The sequence below is a fragment of the Podarcis cretensis genome (assembly GCF_951804945.1).
Source record: "Podarcis cretensis genome assembly, chromosome: 6".
Lineage (NCBI taxonomy): Eukaryota > Metazoa > Chordata > Lepidosauria > Squamata > Lacertidae > Podarcis > Podarcis cretensis.
In genome coordinates, this window is record NC_137175.1 from 96,510,972 (window position 1) to 96,533,786 (window position 22,815).

At 45.8% G+C, this 22,815-nt stretch overlaps 1 protein-coding gene across 2 annotated transcripts in view; it reads left to right on the forward strand.

The window, feature by feature from the left end:
• The window catches only part of SEC16B (SEC16 homolog B, endoplasmic reticulum export factor), a 51,051-nt gene that overhangs the window by 17,818 nt on the left and 10,418 nt on the right, over window positions 1–22,815 (forward strand). For both annotated transcript variants that reach the window (XM_079981222.1, XM_079981221.1), the window contains 6 exons: window positions 1,834–1,951; window positions 3,023–3,134; window positions 12,397–12,502; window positions 15,373–15,513; window positions 18,858–18,971; window positions 20,015–20,084. In XM_079981222.1, coding sequence (XP_079837348.1) covers window positions 1,834–1,951; window positions 3,023–3,134; window positions 12,397–12,502; window positions 15,373–15,513; window positions 18,858–18,971; window positions 20,015–20,084 — 661 coding nt within the window. The remainder of the gene's footprint in view (window positions 1–1,833; window positions 1,952–3,022; window positions 3,135–12,396; window positions 12,503–15,372; window positions 15,514–18,857; window positions 18,972–20,014; window positions 20,085–22,815) is intronic.

Below are 22,815 nucleotides of genomic sequence, written 5' to 3' on the forward strand. Positions count from 1 at the left end.
ATGAACACCAACCTCCCACCATTCACCCTTAGGAAACCTGCATTTTAGCTGTTTGGATAGATGGAATCTAGCTAATTTCCTAGATTCCATCCATCCATCCAAACAGTTAACATGCAGGTGTCCTAAGGGTGAATGGTGGTGAGTCTGAATGTGATGTTCTGTTATGCTGTGAAGAGAAGAGGAAGGGCATGGAAGAGCTCAACGGGCAAATTTAATTCACCTCATGTGCCAAAACCTGGCATTCATACAAGGGGGATTGTTTGCTTATTGTTTATAGTTTGCGTCCTGGCCAAAGCTCTTTGAGCATTTAAGAATATCATTTATGCAAAACCAGATGCTGTTCTGTAGATCAGCCAATCAACAGCATCGAGGCGGAGCTACGGCCACTATTTCCCAGCTTCTTCCAGCCCAGGTTAGGAATCAGGTTGGCATTTTCCAGGGACGCGGGTGGTGCTGTGGGTTAAACCACAGAGCCTAGGACTTGCTGATCAGAAGGTCGGTGGTTTGAATCCCCACGACTGGGTGAGCTCCCATTGCTCGGTCCCTGCTCCTGCCAACCTAGCAGTTTGAAAGCACGTCAAAGTGCAAGTAGATCAATAGGTACCGCTCCAGCGGGAAGGTAAATGGCATTTCTGTGTGCTGCTCTGGTTCGCCAGAAGCGGCTTAGTCATGCTGGCCACATGACCTGGAAGCTGTACGCTGGCTCCCTCGGCCAATAAAGCGAGATGAGCGCCGCAACCCCAGAGTCGGTCACGACTGGACCTAATGGTCAGGGGTCCCTTTACCTTTACCTTCCCTACATTCTGATGCTGCACTTGCAGCCCCCTTCTGTGCCTGAGGAGGGGTTCCACGCCTGCATGCACACAGTCTCATGGCCCAGCCCCAGAAGTTGCCAGTCCAAGCTCCAACATTCGTGGCAGGGCGACCTGATCCAGATACGTCCGGTGCAGCATTCTGCCTGTAGACACCGCCATCTTTCTTTCCGCTGGAACCAGTGGAAAGGAAAGCACAGCACAGTGTTGGCTGGGTTTTGCCGCCTCTCCCATGACAGGGCATGGTTCCACAAAAGCCCTGGTGGTTGAGATAGGGACAAACCGGGCAGGTAGGCCGAAGAGCCTTATCCTAAGAGCCAGGGTGCCCTGTCCCAAGGTGAAACCCTGATTCAACTTTCTGTAGCTGCCACTTGATTGCTAGGCACGGAGAGCAGCACAGCGTAATGTGAGGGACGACATTTTGCCATCCCTTCCTGGTTCTCTTGCTTAGGCATAGGCCTATGTGGAATAGGCAGTGGGGGCAAGTGGTTGGCTTTTGCTGCTCCCGGGGTGGTGGTGGCGCTGTCATGCACCGGCTCCACTGCTCGATTTGCCTTTGCTCCAGAGTCTAAGGGGAAGCTGTTCTTGACAGCAAGTTTCCTGGCAGCGTTCTGAAGCTTCTGCCCTAGAAAGGTTCTCCCACCTGTCTCATGGCAGGTCCTGTCCTGCAAAGGAAAGTTCCACAGGGGCACAAGTTGCTGACGGCATTGCGCAAAGTCCTTCATCTGTTGGATGCTACTAGCATGGAGGCAGTAGCGTTGGCATATATGTTTATAGCTACAATATTCTCCCAAGGACAAAAGCCTTGGATTTGCTCCAGGACTCAAGCATTTCCTTTCTTTTCCATTCTCTGCTGAACTTGTGAACCGAAGCGAGGCAAATCTCCTGAAAGGCAATCTCATGTGGAAACATCTCTTCTGTTTCTTAAACGTTGAGCAAAGTTTAATGCATTTTAATGTTTCATGTATTTTGCGTCCTGATTCTTCCCTCCCTTTTCCCTCCCTCCCCTCTTCGAATGCAGTGCTGCGCCGATGAGAAATGGGGAGACTGGAGGCCACATCTGGCTGCTATCCTGTCCAACCGAGTGGGAGAGGCAGAACTGAACTCCAGAGCCATTGTCACCATGGGAGAGACGCTGGGTGAGGAGGGCCCACAATTCCAGCTCCTGTTCTTAAGCCACGAGAGCAGCATGGCTGCTTCCCACACCACTCCAGCTTCATAGGAACGGAGGAATCATGAGGAAGGGGTGGGGCCCACTAGGGAAGAACCACATGGACAGGGCCCAGGCCTAACTTTGGATACTAGCACTGTTCTTCCCATGGGATCCCACCTACCCAATGTTCTCCCTCCATTTCTCCCTCTATTGTTCATTAATATAAAATTTGGTACCTTTGGAGGGTTGGTGTGGCAATTAGCGTTGTTGGAGAAACTAATGCAGCAAAACAGGCTACGCAGGCTCAATGATGAAAACCGACAACACTCGCTAGGAGGGTTATACCAGGAGACCACTGGTCTCTCAGCTCCATTATTGGACTGATTGGAGACACTGACTCAGGACCGCTAAGGTCACCTTGGGCAATATTTAGCGATAGCCACATTGGGTCCTGCTTCCCACTGTGGATTTTGATGCTGACGTTCACTATGGAGTTTGCGAACTGGGTGTTTTGCTTGTGTTTTATCAGTGTTAGAGATGTAAGGGAGGGAAAACCCTTTTCAAAAACAAAACCCCGTATTTCCTGTATTACAGCAGGGGTAGGCTGCAGCACTTATGATATAATGCATATCGTAATGTCTTCTTAGGGGACGTGGCTGGCGCTGTGGATTAAACCACAGAGCCTAGGTCTTGCCGATCAGAAGGTCGGCGGTTCGAATCCCCGCGACGGGGTGAGCTCCCGTTGCTCGGTCCCTGCTCCTGCCAACCTAGCAGTTTGAAAGCACACCAAGTGCAAGTAGATAAATAGGTACTGCTCTGGCGGGAAGGTAAACGGCGTGTCCGTGCGCTGCTCTGGTTTGCCAGAAGCGGCTTAGTCATGCTGGCCACATGACCCGGAAGCTGTACGCCGGCTCCCTCGGCCAGTAAAGCGAGATGAGCGCCGCTACCCCAGAGTCGTCCGCGACTGGACCTAATGGTCAGGGGTCCCTTTACCTTTAACTTTTAATCTCTTCTTATCCTTCCATGATGCAATATGCTCCTCTTTTTACCTGTCCAGCTGGAAAAGGATTAACAGAAGCTGCTCACCTCTGTTACCTGGTGGCAGATGTCCCCTTTGGCCACTACGGAGTCAAAACAGACCGCATGGTGTTGCTGGGCAGTAGCCAGAGGTGAGTGAGAACGGAAAGGTCCAACTTAATTAGCAGCGCTTGGCATTTTTGTAGCTCACTTCAAGCATTCAAAATGGCACATTAGCTCAGCATTACAATGCTGCTCTGAAGCCAGCCAAGTTTCCTTCTCTGTTGCAGGCCAGGGGTTCAAAAACGGGAGAGCAGGTGTGTCCTTAAGCCCTTCCAGCGAGGGCATGGCTGTGAGATGAGACTGGCTTAGGGCAAGGGGTGCAGACTGGCGAGGCAGAAGGACTTTGCTTGGCCTGCTCTTGCGCCTTTGCCTTGTGCCCCTTGATGTGCAATGTCATGTTGGGTACTGTATATGGCAAACTGCTGCTTGAGGAGGCATTATCCGCTATGCTCTTTTGCCAGGCTAACTGATTTTTACTGCATGGTGGCAACTGATATGATAATACAGTGGTACCTCTGGTTGCGAACGGGATCTGTTCCAGAGGCCCGCTCGCAACATGAAAAGCCCGCAACCTGAAGCGCCGTATCTGCGCAGGTTCGTGGTGCGATTTGGCGCTTGTGCACATGTACAAAGCATGATTTAGTGCCTTTGCGTGAGCGGTGAAACCCAGAAGTAATGCTTTCCGGTACTTCCGGATCGCCGCGGGACGCAACCTGAAAAAACATATCATGAAGCAAATGTAACATGAGGTATGACTGTAGAAGGGATGTAGGAACTGGCTCTAGCAATCTTTTTTTTATAAAAAGAAAAGAAATCTTTGTGATAGGGTTGCGCGGGAGGGCTAGGGTTATGCATGTATAATTACAACACTATGCCTGTGCAAAGCTACACCTATTCATTATTTTCCAAGTTCCTACCCCAAGGCCTAATGTGACATTTCCATCGATAGCCAGATATATGGGCTTGACACATATTGTGGAAATACCAGCTGTGGGCGTGGAGTGTAATGCCACAACCTGGCCACACGAGTTCACTGTAGCTCTAAACTAATCTTACGTTACACTATGAACTAAAGCTTACTTTGCCCGCTGTGCAGTATTTAGGAGTCTTGGATGGGAAACTAGATTTACAGCATTTAGCTTCTTCCAAAGCTGAGAGATGGCACTTCAGTAGCCAACCAGAAAATCTTGAGATGCCTGTGGTCTCCTTGCCATCAACATTCCACAGCCGGACCAAAGTTACTCTCGCTGGAATCAGAGTAGAACCAAAACGAAATTTTGTTGTTGTTGTTTAGTCGTTTAGTTGTGTCCGCCTCTTTGTGACCCCCGGGACCAGAGCACGCCAGGCACTCCTGTCTTCCACTGCCTCCCGCAGTTTGGTCAAACTCATGCTGGTAGCTTCGAGAACACTGTCCAACCATCTCGTCCTCTGTCGTCCACTTCTCCTTGTGCCCTCTGTCTTTCCCAACATCAGGGTCTTTTCCAGGGAGTCTTCTCTTCTCATGAGGTGGCCAAAGTACTGGAGCCTCAGCTTCAGGATCTGTCCTACCAGTGAGCACTCGGGGCTGATTTCCTTCAGAATGGAGAGGTTTGATCTTCTTGCAGTCCATGGGACTCTCAAGAGTCTCCTCCAGCACAATAATTCAAAAGCATCAATTCTTTGGCGATCAGCTTTCTTTATGGTCCAGCTTTCACTTCCATACATCACTACTGGGAAAACCATAGCTTTTACTATACGGACCTTTGTTGGCAAGTTGATGTCTCTGCTTTTTAAGATGCTGTCTAGGTTTGTCATTGCTTTTCTCCCAAGAAGCAGGTGTCTTTTAATTTCGTGGCTGCTGTTACCATCTGCAGTGATCATGGAGCCCAAGAAAGTAAAATCTCTTACCGTCTTCACTTCTTCCCCTTCTATTTGCCACGAGGTGATGGGCCCAGTGGCCATGATCTTCGTTTTTTTGATGTTGAGCTTCAGACCATATTTTGCGCTCTCCTCTTTCACCCTCAATAAAAGGTTCTTTAATTCCTCCTCACTTTCTGCCATCAAGGTTGTGTCATCTGCATATCTGAGGTTGTTGATATTTCTTCCGGCAATCTTAATTCCGGCTAGGGATTCATCCAGCCCAGCCTTTCGCATGATGAATTCTGCATATAAGTTTAATAAGCAGGGAGACAAAATGCAGCCTTGCCGTACTCCTTTCCCACTTTTGAACAATCAGTTGTTCCATATCCAGTTCTAACTGTAGCTTCTTGTCCCACGTAGAGATTTCTCAGGAGACAGATGAGGTGATCAGGCACTCCCATTTCTTTAAGAACTTGCCATAGTTTGCTGTGGCTCAAGGTCAGCAACCACACTACCTGGGGTGTACGAGCCATCCCTATCTTTCTGGTATAATTCCTACAATATGCTTAAATTCAGTACCACCCCCTCCCTGAATCTGAACTCAACATTTGGCAATTTAACCTTCATTGTTATTGTGTGCCCTGTTTCTGATATTGTGAAACTGGTGTATGCACGATAGCGCTGACATTATTGCACGTCACCTGTCAAATCTTGTATTTGTTGAGTGAGACACATAAGTCACAGTCCAGTACTGGCTTCTGCCACATGCCAGCTGCCACTCTGCAATCCTATGATTCTCTGTACATGTGCTTCCACGACCAGTGAGACAGACAGAGGTTTGGGTTTTCTGTATCTTCTAAAGTGCCCCAAGAAGTCAGCTTCTTGTAAGGTGAGACATGCTGGTTGCAAACGATTTAGTCATTCACCTTAAGAGGCTCCGCTAAGGTTAAAAATCCAATTTAAAGAGCCAACAGTTCCACTTATGCTAATGGTGCTCTGGCTAGATAAAAAGGAAAGGATTTTAACGATTCATTTCACCTTTAAACCATTCGCTCCTTATTAGAATTACAGGTCTAAACAAGCCTTGCGTCTTCAAGCAACACATGTAACTGACAACTGTGGTGCTGTTGAATGTAGCTCCTTTGGAATCAGGGCTTTTGGTGGTGATGGGGGGACACAACAGTTCTCTAAAAGGAAATCTAATTGGACTTTCTGCCACCTCAAAGCTGAGCCTCAACTTCTGTTGCCAGAGGGGATCCAGCAGCCGCCCAGATGTTGTGGCACTCCCCACGTCCCATGCTGTGTTTTGTACTGGGATTACCGTATTTTTTGCTCTATAACACGCACCAGACCATAACACGCACGTAGTTTTTAGAGGAGGAAAACAAGAAAAAAAATATTCTAAACGAAATACTGGATATATGATTTTTGTGGTTCATGCTGTGGCCACAGACATGTGATCTGACAGTGAGTTTGGAGTAGCCCAATGCAAAAATCCTGAGGATCCATGTAGATGCATGCTTTGTAACCACGGAGGAGGGAAGGAAGGGGAACCATGGATCCTCTGCTCACGACTGCAGCAGATCCCCACTACCACCCACAGGCATTCGCTCCATAACACGCACAGACATTTTCCCTTACTTTCTAGGAGGAAAAAAGTGAGTGTTATGGTGCAAAAAATACGGTAACTGGTTCAGCTACCTATGGCAATACTTGGCTTGTAGGTTAGCTGCTTAGCATGGGAAATACATAACTTGGATGGAAAAGTTTCTAGTTGTAGTTTAACTAACTAGTCTGGAGCAGAACAAGGCAGCCGCACTTGCTTGGGGTATAAATAATAAATTATTATTTTTGCATTCTCTCAGAGAGTAGCTCCAAACTGACCTCTCAGCTCAAGGTCTGAGAGAGAAGTATGAGGAGAGAAATAATCTTGGTGTATATTTCAAACCCACACAAACAAACATCAGTTAGCGCCACCACATTTGAAGTAGAAATATATATATATAAAATAAAAAAATTGTCCAGTAGCACCTTAGAGACCAACTAAGTTTGTTCTTGGTATGAGTTTTCGTGTGCATGCACACGTCTTCAGATACACTGAAAGTGTGCAAGAACAAACTTAGTTGGTCTCTAACTTGATGGCAGAAAGTGAGGAGGAATTAAAGAACCTTTTAATGAGGGTGAAAGAGGAGAGCACAAAATATGGTCTGAAGCTCAACATCAAAAAAACGAAGATCATGCCACTGGTCCCATCACCACCTGGCAAATAGAAGGGGAAGAAATGGAGGCAGTGAGAGATTTTACTTTCTTGGGCTCCATGATCACTGCAGATGGTGACAGCAGCCACAAAATTAAAAGACGCCTGCTTCTTGGGAGAAAAGCAGTGACAAACCTAGACAGCATCTTAAAAAGTAGAGACATCAACTTGCCAACAAATGTCCATATAGTTAAAGCTATGGTTTTCCCAGTAGTGATGTATGGAAGTGAGAGCTGGACCATAAAGAAGGCTGATCGCCAAAGAATTGATGCTTTTGAATTATGGTGCTGGAGGAGACTCTTGAGAGTCCCATGGACTGCAAGAAGATCAAACCTCTCCATTCTGAAGGAAATCAGCCCTGAGTGCTCTCTGGAAGGACAGATTGTGAAGCTGAGGCTCCAATACTTTGGCCACCTCATGAGAAGATAAGACTCCCTGGAAAAGACCCTGATGTTGGGAAAGATGGATGGCACAAGGAGAAGGGGACGACAGAGGAGGAGATGGTTGGATAGTGTTCTCGAAGCTACCAGCATGAATTTGACCAGACTGCGGGAGGCAGTGGAAGACAGGAGTGCTTGGTGTGCTCTGGTCCATGGGGTCACGAAGAGTCAGACACGACTAAACGACTAAACGACAACAACAAAGTGTCACTGGACAATTTATTTATTTATTTTTATATATTTCTACTGCGTCAGACCAGAGCCTGGCGTTCTCTGGTCCATGGGGTCACGATGAGTTGGACACGACTAAACAACAACAACAACTGCGTCAGACCAACACGGCTACCTACCTGAATCTAGAACATTTGAATTGGAACCGTGGAGACTGTTGAAGAAATGTCTCATAGTTCTGGGAAAGCTGTAAAAAGTTTGTAAAAAGTTTGTTGAATGGGGCCTCTATGACTGCTGTGCAGTCAATGTGTTCTTAGTTGGAAGGGTTGGGGTACAGCTCAGCTTGTATTAAGGCGAATGAAGTTTGTAGAGAGGCGGGAGTGTAGAGAGGGGACCTCCAGAAGTCCTAGACTGCCGTGTTGAGCTTCCTTCTGGTGTTAAACTGACACCATGCAGAGTTGCTGCTCTCCTTCCCTGTTCTTCCTCCTTTCTTATTTGACCCACCCTGGGAGAGGAGGCATTTTGTGTGTCTCCGCTGAGATCAGCGAGCCTTCCTTGCCTTTCCAACATAGTTAAATAAAACTAGGAGCTCTTTACCATCAAACACATATTTGCTATGATAAACTTAGCTTTCTTATTTTCCATACTAAAGGCCTCTGTGTAATTGCTTCCAAGGTAAGTGTGTTCCTCCAAGGGATTTCAGTGCAAAGTTCAGACTTTCGCCGACGCATATAAACTCTGAATGCTATCAGTGATAGGGAGCTCAAAGGGAGAAAACAAGGTTCTTTATTATCCCAGCCTTCCCTCTCCCTTGGTCTTCATTCCTTTTTTTCTCCAAGCAAGCTCTATTGTAGCAGAGAAGCCAAGTCTGGCTTGGTTCAGCAGGCACTGAAGGAAGGGAGGAAGGAAGGAAGGAAGGAAGGAAGGAAGGATTTAACCAGCATAGCACTGGAGATTTTGAATTATGGTGATGGAGGAGACTCTTGAGAGTCCCATGGACTGCAAGAAGATCAAACTGATCCATTCTTAAGGAAATCAGCCCTGAGTGCTCCCTGCAAGGACAGACCCTGAATCTGAGGCTCCAATACTTTGGCCACATCATGAGAAGAGAAGACACCCTGGAAAAGACCCTGATGTTGGGAAAGATGGATGGCACAAGGAGAAGGGGACGACAGAGGACGAGATGGTTGGACAGTGTTCTCGAAGCTACCAGCATGAGTTTGACCAAACTGCGGGAGGCAGTGGAAGACAGGAGTGCCTGGCATGCTTTGGTCCATGGGGTCACGAAGAGTCGGACACGACTAAATGACTAAACAACAACAACAAGCACTAGAGAAGGGAAAGCCAATGTTTAATTTATTGAAAGCATTCAGATACTGCCCTAAATTATCTCTGACTCCAGGATGGCTTACACAGTTCAAAATTTGAAAGAATACGCCTCTAGTTGCAACACATCTTCTTTAGCTGAGTGAGGAAGAATAAAACAAACCGGAACAGGTTCAGCAACAAAACTGCCAGGACATTTGCAAAGCTAAACATGCTCTGGGTTCAAACTGGATGAGGGACTGCATCGTGTTGAGATTCTTGCATTGCAGGGGATGGACTAGATAACCCTCGGGATCCCTTATAATTATACAGTTCTACGATTCTATGGGGATGCGGGTGGTGCTGTGAGTTAAACCACAGAGCCTAGGACTTGCCAATTAGAAGGTCGGCAGTTCGAATCCCCGCGACGGGGTGAGTTCCTGTTGCTCGGTCCCTGCTCCTGCCAACCTAGCAGTTCGAAAGCACATCAAAGTGCAAGTAGATAAATAGGTACCACTCCGGCGGGAAGGTAAACAGTGTTTCTGTGTGCTGCTCTGGTTCGCCAGAAGCAGCTTAATCATGCTGGCCACTGGCTCCCTCGGCCAATAAAGCGAGATGAGTGCCGCAACCCCAGAGTCGTCCGCAACGGGACCTAATGGTCAGGGGTCCCTTTACCTTTACCTTATGATTCTATGATACCATGAGGAGCGGGAGACTTCCTTCCAAGCATCTGACTTGAAGCATTAAACCACAACCACCCCCACCCTGCTTGGTCTTTTGCACAACAACAGAAAGAAGCAGCCAGTTTTAGCTGAGTGGTGTGGTGCCTTAAGACAGTGAAACCTCTTAGCTTAGAATTAGAAAAAGGAAATGCCCGTCTGCTTAAAGAAGGAAGAAAGTGGCAAGGACTCTGGTCCCTGCTAACTCTGCATTTACTAGGGCTAGGTGGTTTTTAAAATTGCTTTAATTAATAGATTTGTCAACCAGTGCTTTAGTTGATGGACTGATGATGAGGTTCTCAAATTGTTGTTGTTGTTGCTGTTATAATATTTTATTTATTTATTTTTTATAATATTTCTTAAATTTTAGTTTAACAATAAAATACATAGATAATAACACAATCTTTTCCAATATCCACATTTCATATTCATCTTTGGACTTCCTCACAACCCTTGTTCCTGCCTTCTAAACTCATAAATTTTACCAGCAAATTATTAACTTGGTTTAATTCATATAATATAATTTTCCAATATTAATATCTCAAATTTTTGGATTTAACATACTCTTATTGAAACTTAATCATAAAATGTTACTTATCCAAAATTTATCTTTTCGTCTTCCAATTAAATTTAAATTTATATTCTTTATACCTAGTTTGTTGAAGCCATGTTTTTGCTAATCTTACATCTTTCTTAACATTCATACAATTTACAATGTTTTTGTAGATAGTCCTTAAATTTCTTCCAGTCTTCCTCCACCAGTTCTTCTCCCAGGTCTCGGCTGTTATAATATTTTATTACTTCTACCCCACCCATCTGGCTTGGCCTCCCCAGGCATTCTGGGAGGCTCCCAACAAAATATTAAAAACACAATAAACCGTGAAACATTAAAAACTTCCCTAAACAGGGCTGCCTTCAGATGTTTCCTAAAAGTCAGGTAGTTGTTCATTTCCTTGACATCTGATGGGAGGGCGTTCCACAGGGTGGGGGCCACCACCGAGAAGGCCCTCTGCCTGGAATGTGCTTGTGGACTCTTATTTCATACAACAAATCCTAACACGGATAAAATAAACAAAATAGTAAGCAAAAATAAAGAGTGAATAATTTAAGCGAGAGATGAAAAGTCTATGTAGATCCAGCAGGTAAGAATGACTGATGTATTTTATAGGCTGTCGTGCAAAATATTGCAACTAATGCTGTAATCTCTGGTTTTCAATCTTCTAGAAGCAAACTGGACAATTCCAAACTAGAACATCTGCGCATTCTTCTAAGCAAGGGGGCAATAATCGTTATACAAGCATCTTGGTAGTAGGGGCAGCATAAAAGGACATGGTCTGTGGTCTATAGGAGAAGCTGTACCTTCTGCTTCTTCTGCTTCTGAACCAGGGAACAGAAAAGTAAACACACATTCTCTGAGTTAGTTGTGCAGACAAACTCCAATTAGCAAGGGCAAACTGGTGCGACTATAAGCCACAGAAACGTTTGTTTATTTTAAAGGCATTTTTTTTAATAAAGCTATTTTGGTTCTTGCGTCTTACTTTAGTAAGGAATGTAATGGAGGGTGGGTGGGAATTAAAAATGGTATTTCATTCTAGCAATGGCAACTAGCTTTGGTTTATTAAGTGTAGGTTGTGTGACATTTCCTTTCACTTATCCGAAGGGCTGATCTACTGAAGTTTCTGTAATTTGCAGATTTGTTTAAGCCTAACTGATTAACCAGTTAATGGGTGGGTGAGTAATGAACTGAAATGAATTCAGTGGCTTCTGCCAGCTCCAGGCGTTGGAAGAAAGGCTTGCAGCGCAGCCCTTTCAATGTGCAGTCAGAAACGAATCCTGTTGGATTCAGTGTGTTAGGGATGGGGGCATGTGATGAAAAACTCCGCTGGACCAGAGGTTGGGTGATGCAGTGCCTCGGAAATCCACCAGAGTGCTCAGCTTTAGCCTCCTTCTGATTGGCTGCAGGTATCACTAGCCAGAAAGGGATGCGGGTGGCGCTGTGGGTTAAACCACTGAGCCTAGGGCTTGCCGATCAGAAGGTCAGCAGTTCGAGTCCCCACGACAGGGTGAGCTCCCGTTGCTCGGTCCCTGTTCCCTTGTTTTAACTTCCCTAAGTCTCCAAGTACTACAGTCCTCCCCTCCCCTGTTAAATAACCAACAGTTTAGCCAGTAGTTAATCAGAAATGAATCCTGTTGGATTCAATGAGTTAGGGATGGGTGGAGAAATCCATTTTGGTTCTTGTTTAAAGACAAAATCTGCCTAGATTTGCACTTTTCAAAACTGAAACACAGCCATCCTTTGAAATTTGTGGTTTTCTGAATTTTGCAGTGCAGCTCTCCAGCCAAGTAACGTGTACAAAATGCGTATGCTAGGGTAAGCTTTCCATAAAAAATGTGTATATTAGTGAAAACAACATACAAAATGGGGGAAATTACTTTGCCAAAATGGGTGCGTTAAGAGAAATGCCCATTAAAATACTGGTGAATTTTCACGAGGGCTTCTTTTAAAAACTACCACCACCACAAAGTGACGTGGAAATGTGGAGACCGGAATTTAAGAGGCTGCTTTAGAGAATGCTGTTCACTTTCCATCCCTGACTCTCTGTCTGCGTCTTCCTTTCAGCCAGACCTTTGCCCAGTTTGCCAGGACAGAGGGCATCCACAGGACGGAGATATTTGAGTACTGCCAGTTGCTGAGGAGCCCCCAGGCTTTCATTCCCTCTTTCCAGGTAACAGATCCTCTCTGAGTCCAACCAGTCATTTAAGAACATCCGGAGCTCACTGAAGTTTAATGGATCGTCTCTGTAAAATGCTTTTTAAACAAGAGCTCTCGGGTCTTGAGCCTTGTCAGGGTTAACAAAGCTTCCTCTAGGGGATGCCCTATAGGGGCCACCTGCACCCCATGTTTAAAGCTCCTGGTTCAGTCCCCAACAACTTCCATTTGGAGGGACCTGAAGCATCCTGAAGCAAAGTTCTTAACCTGAGGTACTATTTCTGAGTTAGCGGAGTCTGTAACCTGAAGCGTCTGTAACCTGAAGCGTCTTCAACCTGAGGTACCACTATAAAATGGAATTAGGTAAAGGTACCCCTGCCCGTACGGGCCAGTCTTGGGTTGTGCGCTCATCTCACTCTATAGGCCGGGGGCCAGCGCTGTCCGCAGACACTTCCGGGTCACGTGGCCAGCGTGACAAGCTGCATCTGGCGAGCCAGCACAGCACACGGAACGCCGTTTACCTTCCCGCTGGTAAGCGGTCCCTATTTATCTACTTGCACCCGGAGGTGCTTTCGAACTGCTAGGTTGGCAGGCGCTGGGACCGAACGACGGGACCGCACCCCGCCGCGGGGATTCGAACCGCCGACCATGCGATTGGCAAGTCCTAGGCGCTGAGGTTTTACCCACAGCGCCACCCGCGTCCCTAAAATGGAATTACTGTGTCGCAAAATGATTCATGTCTTAAAAAGTGTGTCGCCAACATGAGAAGTTTGGAAAGCTCTGCTCTAACCTGACGTAAGGCCAGTTTAGGATATTGATCTGTACTTGGCCAAAGTTGCACTTTGAGACTTCTCACACCTTTGAGCTTTTCCTGTGCTATCAGTGTGCGATGTGGAATGTGAAGCAGGGGAGAGGCGTTTGTTATGTGAATGAGCATCCTGTACAATAGCCATTGCAATCTGAATCAAGCAAATTCCATTTAGCACACTTAGCAGGTGCTATGCTCCTACCTTTCTCCCCACCCCTTATTATCTGGGTTAGCTGTTACGGGGTGGGGTCAATGTTAATCCCCATCCCTGCCTCCCATAACTGGCAGGGTTTGGGGGAGTAACGCTGAAGAACAGAGCTAAGTTGCTTTGTAGCAGGGCTGGCCCTGGTCTGCAACCTGATTCAGCTTGTAGGATGAGTGCAATACATCATTACTAGGCCGAAGCCTCATTTGTGGAAGTGCCCTTTAAAAAGCATGATTAAAATAGTAAAATAGTCCTGTCTATCGCAAGGGCAGGAGAAATCAAGCCTCTTTGCCTGGCCTTTGGCAGGATTTTAAAGGACCCAAGGATGCTTGATGCTCAATCACATATAATTTCCCCCTGACATTTTCGGCAGATCAAAAGCCGCTGTGGAAGCTGCAATCTTGAGCGGAGGATGAGTGATTGGGGTCGGGAATGGGGAGAGAGGGGCTGCTTATTCTTCACCTCTGGCCATTTTATCTGCTCCATATCACACTCACACCCCCCGGCAGCTGCCTTCTGTGGTAGCTGAATCAAACAAACCAAATCCATAAAGTGAATTTGCCTTGGCAAATTTTGCTGAGTTACTAAGAGCTAGTAAATAAGGGTTTATAGACCAGACTTCACCCAGGCTGAAGCCCCTTCCTCTAGCTTAGTGTGACGTGCAAAACAGGTTTTTAAGAGGGATCTTCCATTCTATTGTTGCCTAGTCTCCAAGCCCTGCAAGATTCCAGGGGTTCCAGGCGCTTACTCAGGATTCAGTTCCCTTGCAGTAAGGCACAGGAGAGACTGTGGTGTCTTTATGATACAGTGGTGCCCCGCAAGACGAACGCCTCGCAAGACGGAAAACCCGCTAGACGAAAGGGTTTTCTGTTTTGGAGGCGCTTCGCAAAACGAATTTCCCTATGGGCTTGCTTTGCAAGCCGAAAATGTCTTGCGAGTTTCTGCAGGGTTTTCCCCCTTCCCCCCCTTTTCCTAAGCCCTAAGCTGCTTATCAGCTGATCCGCTAAAAGCCGCTAAACCGCTAATAGCGCCAATCCGCTAAGCTGTCAATGGGCTTGCTTCGCAAGAAGAAAAACCCGCTATATGAAGAGCCTCACGGAACGTATTAATTTCGTCTTGCGAGGCACCACTGTATATGGTTTCTTTACACATATAAGCAACCAGTGAAGGGGCTCACAGCATTAGCATCCCAAGTGGATCTTCTCCCATCGCTGCAGCCTTGGATTCCAACAGAATCCAAAGCATAGGTCTGTCTCCCAACCTGCAGCCTGCCAGCTTCCAACTTATAGCTCACATAACTCAACTCTCAACTCTGGCTTTTGGCTTTCTAACTCCCAGTGAGTTGAGGGAGGAAGGCCTAACCATCTGATATCTGGCACAGAGCCACTTCCTTTGTTACCTTAATGGCCCATACTTAGAGGGCCATTACCTCACCAGGAAGCTAGACTGGCTATTCCAGGAATTGAATTCATGCCAAATCCATGAATTAGAAGTGGGCCCAAGCCTCTGCTCCCCACCCTGAACTCATAACACTATCTTCAGGTTAAGAGAGAAGAGTTTTCTTGTTCCACAGCTGTCTCCTAGCCAGTACGCTACAGCTAACTTAACTGTAAACGCTTTAAAAGAACTTAACACCATGTTAGCCGGCCTTCAGGTGCATGAGCTGTTTTGATGAGGTCTGCCCCAAATATCAATTCTGCCACTTTTGCGGGACTGCTGCTCTCCTGCAAAAGTGGAAAGAGGGTTATCTGATTACTTTTCAGTGGCTCAGCTCCCCACAAGCAACCTGAACAGAGTGCCCCCAAATGCATCTCATTCCTCCTCCTCCCCCTGCAATCTGTATAAGTCCCCCCCCCTCCATTGTCTTTTGCAGGTTTACAAGCTGATCTATGCCTCTCGCCTGGTGGACTGCGGCCTCCCTTCCCAGGCCTTGCATTACTGCGAAGCGGCAGCGACAGCGCTTCTTGCTCAGAAGCAGAACACGTACCCTGTCCTCCTGGAGCAAGTGATCAAGGTGGGCTTTGGGTTATGAGGAAAAGCCATGCACTTCATGTCACAAGAGACTCGCATGGGGAGGCAAACTAAGGCCCAGGGGCCGGATCTAGCCCAACTGCCTTCTCAATCCGGCCCGTGGATGGTCCAGGAATCAGAAGAATGTGCCCTCTATTTAAAATGCATCTCTAGGTTATTTGTGGGGCATAGGAATTCATTCTTCGTCTTTTTTTCAACATATAGTCCGGCCACCCACAAGGTCTGAGGGACAGTGGACTTGGCCCCCTGCTGAAAAAGTTTGCTGACCCCTGCAAGAGAGCTCGATCCTTATTCCAAACTGGTGATGAACTGGCAAGATGAATGCTCATATTCAAGAGGGACCAACTCTTTCCACAGCGAGCTATACATAAATAAATAAATATTTTTTATTTATACCCCGCCCTTCCCGGTTCAGAAAACTGGGCTCAGGGCGGCTAACAACAATTTTAAAACACTTAATTGATGCTACAAAAAACAAACAAACAAACAAAACCAGCATAAAATATGGTATAAAGCGTAAATTACAATAAAATCAAGACATGCCCCATCCTTCAGGATCCCAAGTGTCATAGTGTTAGAATTGATTTATTCATGTATAAATTTACCTCCATAGTGGAGTTTTCCTTTGAAGTGTGACACAGCCTCCACTGGTTTCTGACCATTACTGTTTTTAAGGTACGATTTTGTGTCCAACTTCTCTTCCCTTCCCTTTTAAGCCATGTAAATGGCAGAAGACCATAGCAAAGGCTGCCTTTTGGATGAGTTTCGGCTTTATGCCAGCAGTTATTCCAGCCCCTAAATTAGTACAGTATTGGTTTTGAATAGAAACCTCCCCTGAATATAGACTGCACCCCTAAAATGAGATCATTTTGAAATGAAATTTTATGTATATAGTCAATCTCTGGCATCATCCAGTGCTACTTGTCTCAAAATAAATAAATCCCTGGACAACTGGAGCCATCTGTCTAGAAGAGTGGGCCATCCATTTACCAAAACTACCGAAGTATGTTGAAATTCCACCTGGCTCCCAAGGTCTCGTCTTGAAATTATGACCTGAAATTATGACCTGAAATTATGTCAGTCCGTAGCAAACAACCTCTGTTTGCCCTCCATAACGGATTCAGCTGTATAAATATTCAGAACAAATGGAAGGAAAGACGGCTAAATCAGAAACAGCACAAATTACAAATGCGGCACAGGGCTTAAGTAGCTCAGTTAGTTACAGGCTGAGCTGTTAATTCCTTTCTAATGTTTCATTTGATGATAATCGCATTTGCCTAATCTGTGTTTCGCACATACGTTAACACGAATGGCTGAAAGCCCCGGAATTTGAGAAGGGGCCTCGACATGTTCCAAGAAACACATTTCTCGTGAGGAGCAAATGACACGAATAACCTGCTAATAATTGCCGAATTTGGAGAGAGTTGTCACAGGTGGGATAAGCGCTGCAATTTAGAGAAGTAATTTAGCAAGCGTAGCTCTTGTGGAGACGAGTCTTGCTTCTCCGTGCCTGCTTTTGAGTCCTGCGGGGCAAAATTTGGGACAAAATGTGCCAAGTGGGACATTCTGAGATGTTAGGTAGTGGAGTCACCAGGTATAGGCAGGTGGCAGATCCAATTCCCATGTCAGATTTTGGGGGCTGTTGGATGATGTTCTCTGTGGGCCCAGCTTCTTGGCACTGCACAGGTGATGTTGCAGCTGTGACACACACTTTTTCTCTGGCCCAATCCACACAATTGCTGAGATTGGGGGTGGGGGGGTGGGGGGGAAGAGGCCAGTGGAGAAAGATCCTGCTGCACTCACATTTTTCTCCACAGCTTGAATGTTGTTGTTTTTTTTAATGATATTTATTAAGTTTCACAAAATATAACAAACTTCGAAACAACAAATAACAAACATCAGAGATACCAACAATATCAAAAAACATAAAAAACAAAAACATACAAAAACATACAAAAGATTCAACATAATAATAGCAGAAACATTAAAAGAAAACTCTGGTTCATTCTAATAGTCTTCAAAACCTTATTTTCCTTACTTCCTCCCGCCTCCCTTCTTGTATTCCACTTTAAAAGTTTTTTCAGCAAGCTCGTTCAAATTCGTTTTATCCTTTATCTTTCCCTTTATACTCTTCCTTATCCTAATCACTGGAACCCCATCCTTTCATTTACACTGCCCTTAGCACTCATAGATTTTACAATGATTTTGTAGATACACTTTGAACTTCTTCCAGTCTTCTTCCACCAACTCTTCTTCTTGATCTCGGATTCTGCCGGTCATTTCTGCCAATTCCATATAGTCTATTACTTGTATCTGCCATTCTTCCAAGGTGGGTAGATCTTGTGTCTTCCCACAGCTTGAATGTTTGGAGAAGGCAGGTGAACAGGCAGTAGAGCCTTCTGGAATGCAGTTAAGCACCATGTCAGTGTGTTATAAAAAAGCAATAGGTTAGGCTAAGTTAGATGGGCCAATGATTTGACTCACCAACATCCCATCTTCTGCTCCCAGTAACCACAACTGGCCGCCTAGAATGGCTCTGAGAGGATCAGGATTTCCCCCCTTGGTATTATCACAAAAGAAGAGTTTTTGTCCTAGAGATTTCTTGAAGGCAGAGTTAACAGCTCTTGCTTGGTTTTCTTCTCCCCCCACCTCTAAAAATCCTGTTTTGCCTTGTAAAAAAGCCTGAAGGTTTCTTGTTAGGGGTTGTAGGAAAAGACCTGCCAGGGAAATTAAAAAACATTTTCATGTATGCGACAACGGCGGCGAGAGTCTTAATAGCACAAGGATGGAAGAACGAGGAAATCCCGACTAAAGAACTGTGGCAAGAAAATTTGATGGATTATGCGGAATTGGCGAAATTGACACATAAACTAAGTGACAAGGATAACTGTGACTTTAAAGAAGAATGGGAACCTTTTACAAAGTATTTAAAGAAACAACAAAATGAACTGGACTCCTTGGCAGGTTTTGAATAAACACTCACAAATTCTTTATTGGTAACATACAGACAGATAAATTGAGGATCTTTACAATTTTATAACATGCAGAGAATAACATGTGCTGAGAAACCAGAGAGAGGAGCTGAGGGAGGTCTGGGGGTGTGTGGGGGGGTGAGAGGACGGGTTTTTCTTTTTTAGCGGGGGAGGGGGAAATGTGGATGATTTATTTTTGTTAAATTCTTATGTTAAAATCCCTAATATTTTTTTTTAAAAATAATAATCCTATTTTGCTACCTAACTTAAAGAGCCCTCTGCTGACTGTTTGGAGCAGTGACTCTGGATCCTCTGAACTGACTACTCCTCTCCTCGCTTCTTCCCAATTGCACAGCTGGCAGAGCGCCTGAAACTCTCTGACCCCTGCCTGCTGGAGAAGTCTGTGCAAGAGGCCATTTGGGAACCGGCTTGGCTTTCAGAGCTCCGAACTAGATGTCGGCAGTGGGAGGTAAGACTTCTTGGGTGGGGTGTCGATGGGCTGATTTGTGATCTAGCTCTTTCTGGCCACTTGGATTAAGCTGAAGAGAAGCAGCTGTTTCCCAACTTGAGGCACATGGCACCCAAAGCCTGCTTTACCATCTGAGGCAGAAAACAGGGACTTCCTGCTTCCTGCTCCACCTCCCACATGGTTGCCATCTCTGGGAAGTCCAGGGGGATGTGTGTCTGTTGCCAGGCAACGGTACTCCTCTGAATACCATTCCCCGTGACGGATGGGTGAGGCCATGCCTCCATTGTCACACTGATGGCAGAATCTGGCACTCGCCAGTGTCGCCTCTCCTCCGTTGGTTTCCCTCCCTCGGCTTCAGCAACATGGCTGCTTTCAGAAAACACTTGTTTTGGCTTTGCGTCGCTTTCTTGTGGTTTAATACCACATCGGATGCCATCCTGATGTTGGAGAGTGTGGCGTATACATTTTGCATTGATGAACAGAAGATTTATCTGCAGAGATCTGTGGAACTGCCGCCTAAAGGGCAGAAGATGGGTGATCCCCTGGATGTGCTACTCGGTTCAGGGGATGTAATTGGGGTTGCTATGTAGAGTTCTGACTATATATATGACATAGAGTTCTATGTAGAGCCAGTGTGGTGTAGTGGTTAAAAGCGGTGGACTCGTAATCTGGTGAACCGGGTTCGCTTCCCCGCTCCTCCACCTTGGGCCAGTCACACTTCTCTGAAGTCTCTCAGCCCCACTCACCTCACAGAGTGTTTGTTGTGGGGGAGGAAGGAAAAGGAAATTGTTAGCCACTTTGAGACTCCTTAGGGTAGTGATAAAGCAAGATATCAAATCCAAACTCTTCCACTCCCACCTCCTCCCAATGGTGAGTGATGAAGACTGTTCACGATGAGCCCTGGTGATTTGTCTGTGGCCTCTGTGACTTGTTCCTTGTTGGCGTTTCATCCGCCTTCTTGCCTGCTGCCCCAGAGCTGCCCCCACTTGGCTCCAAGCTTTGCTTAACCTGTTTTTCTTTTTCTCCTTCTCGTCTCATTTAAGGAGGATGGAAGTCTTTGCAATGCCAATTGCACCCAGCCGGAATTTCCCAGAACCAGTGGATCAACACCAGGTAAAGGAACGAAAGGATAAACAGTGGCAGGTGTTCACAGAAAGGAGCACACAGCTGCACTGGGGCCAGTTAAATGAACCCCTTTTACATTTATTCTGGTACATCTGAGATTGTTCCTTTCTGCTACTGGATTGGATTCAAAGACTTCCCTGGAAGTATGACTTGCAGAAGCCTATTGGTATCCTTAATCATCATCATCAAACCTTTTATTGGAATCACATACAAGCATCCATAGCAAATCAATACAGAATTCCCACCTTCCCAGTGAAACAAAACATTTGTCAAATGAAAGAGGCAAAGCAGTCTAACATTACATCTCTAGGTCTCCAGGGAGATCACACGTCTGCAACGCGTTTCGACGACAAAAAACCAGATAAAGATATTTAGCCACTAACTTGGTGAGCTCTTGATTATTCCCTAATAATAGAAAATGTATGACCTCTAACTCTGGTTTCCATTTGGGGATGCAGAGTTGATCTAGGAACTGCTGGCGGAGATCAACGTATAGTTTACATTGAAGAACCATATGTGTAAGAGTTTCCACCTGATGGTCTTCACATGGGCAAATTCTTCCTCCTTCCACCATTCCCGAGAACTTTCCCCACTGGAGATTTGAATTAAACCTGGCCAGCGAAAATGCCCTTCTTTCTTGAGGATTGAAAATTAAGAGGGGAACATGTTTTTTCCACTGGTACTGCTAGTTCCTGGTGTTCAATGTCCCACAACCTAGTTTTTATTACAGCCTTTGCAGATGGTGGGGGCCTCGATCGCAAAAATTCCACTGACAGCCCAAGTTGCTGTACCTTTATGTTAAACTGTTGTAGCCCTGGGGAAAGAAAGGGATCTAGCAAAACTTCACTAGGGAGAGGATCTTTATCTGTTGTGAGGCAGATGTTTAACCAGCGTGTAAGAAATCTCGCCCAGGCTATGGTCTCTACCTTGTGTTGACTTCCCTCTAGACACAAGGTTGCATAGGGTACACAACGTGGGACAGCAAAAATCTTAAAATGGAAAGCTGCCTGCACCCATTCTTCCAACTGGGTAAACCCTGGCAGCCAGATTGGAATTCCGTAGAGCAACTGAGCTATACCTTTGGCGTTGAAGACCTTGAGGGCAGAGGGGATATGCGAATTACCTCTTGTTATAAAGAAATGCATTATGGCCTGCATAGAGATCTTACTGGCATTTACTGTCGTTGCACGGTGCAAGGACCATAGAAGCCTATGATGGAATGTGATTCCCAGGTAGATGAATTTGAATACTTGCTGGATGGGTTTTCTGCCAAATACCCAGCTATAGCTTTTGCGTGAATTCCCAAAAACCATTATTTTGCTTTTTATCAAAGTTCATGCACAATTTCATTCTGGACAGATAGTCAATACAGGAATTTAACACACGTTTTAGGCCCATTCTCGTGCGTGAAAGCAAAATCATATCATCTGCTTACAGAAGGATGGGACTGCTTGATGGGTTGAGTTTTGGGCTGTGGGCATCCACCTGTTTTAGTAGAGAAGCGAGGTCATTAAGAAAAAGATTAAAAAGAGAGGGAGCGAATACACAGCCCTGCTTTACTCCTCTGTTTATAACGACAGGATCTGTCATTGCATTCCCTGGTGGTGTTCTTATGTGACAGGTGTTCTTTGCGTAAAGCTTTTTGATCAGGTAAAGTAATCTAGGTTCTAGGCCCATTGTCTCCAATTTGGACAGTGTGGATGCCCTGAAATTTGAACAACAGGTGGACCCTGTTGCTTAGGCAGTAAATGCATCGGAATAGGTTAAAAGGGGCTCGGCTTTGGCTGTTTCTGAGCGTCTCATTCTGTTCTTCCTGTCTCTAGCCTTCATTGGGCAAGGGATCTAAATTCTACAAGACCTTCAGAAGGCCTGTTTTCTTCCTGTATGCTTTTGAATAAAGCCCAGGAGACTTCAGTGGGTCTTATGGGGGGGATTGCAATGTTAGCTGGATAAGTGGTCTGTCAAGCTGGGTTTTCCATTACTGTCCAAATCTAAAGATTCTGAGGAGTTTTAACAGGATCAGCTACTAAAGTTTCCAGATATTCAGCCCCAGTCTCTGAAAGGTTTTGTTGTTGTTTTTTAAAGCTGAAAATATAACTGAAGAATATTTGTGGAATATAGGCTTTCTAACAGGTAGCTAAATGGAGCTTCCATGGTAAGACACAGTATACCTTTGAATACCAGATGCTGTGAGGGACGCAGGTGGCGCTGTGGGTTAAACCACAGAGCCTAGGACTTGCCGATCAGAAGGTTGGTGGTTCGAATCCCCGCGACGGGGTGAGCTCCCGTTGCTCAGTCCCTGCTCCTGCCAACCTAGCAGTTTTAAAGCACGTCAAAGTGCAAGTAGATAAATAGGTACCACTCCAGCAGGAAGGTAAACAGCGTTTCTGTGCGCTGCTCTGGTTTGCCAGAAGCAGCTTAGTCATGCTGGCCACATGATCCAGAAGCTGTATGCCAGCTCCCTCGGCCAATAAAGTGAGATGAGTGCCGCAACCCCAGAGTCGGCCATGACTGGACCTAATGGTCATGGGTCCCTTTACCTTTACCTTACCAGATGTTGTGAACAAATAAATGGAGAAGCCCCTCTCTTTCATGCTTCATCTGAACTCTAAGAGACTTGCTTCTGCTGGAAACAGTAAGTGGGAATAATAAGAGGGTTGGATTCAGCTGCTCAGCTCTTCTGAACTAATAGCTGTTGGCATTCCTGCTTAAAGTATCT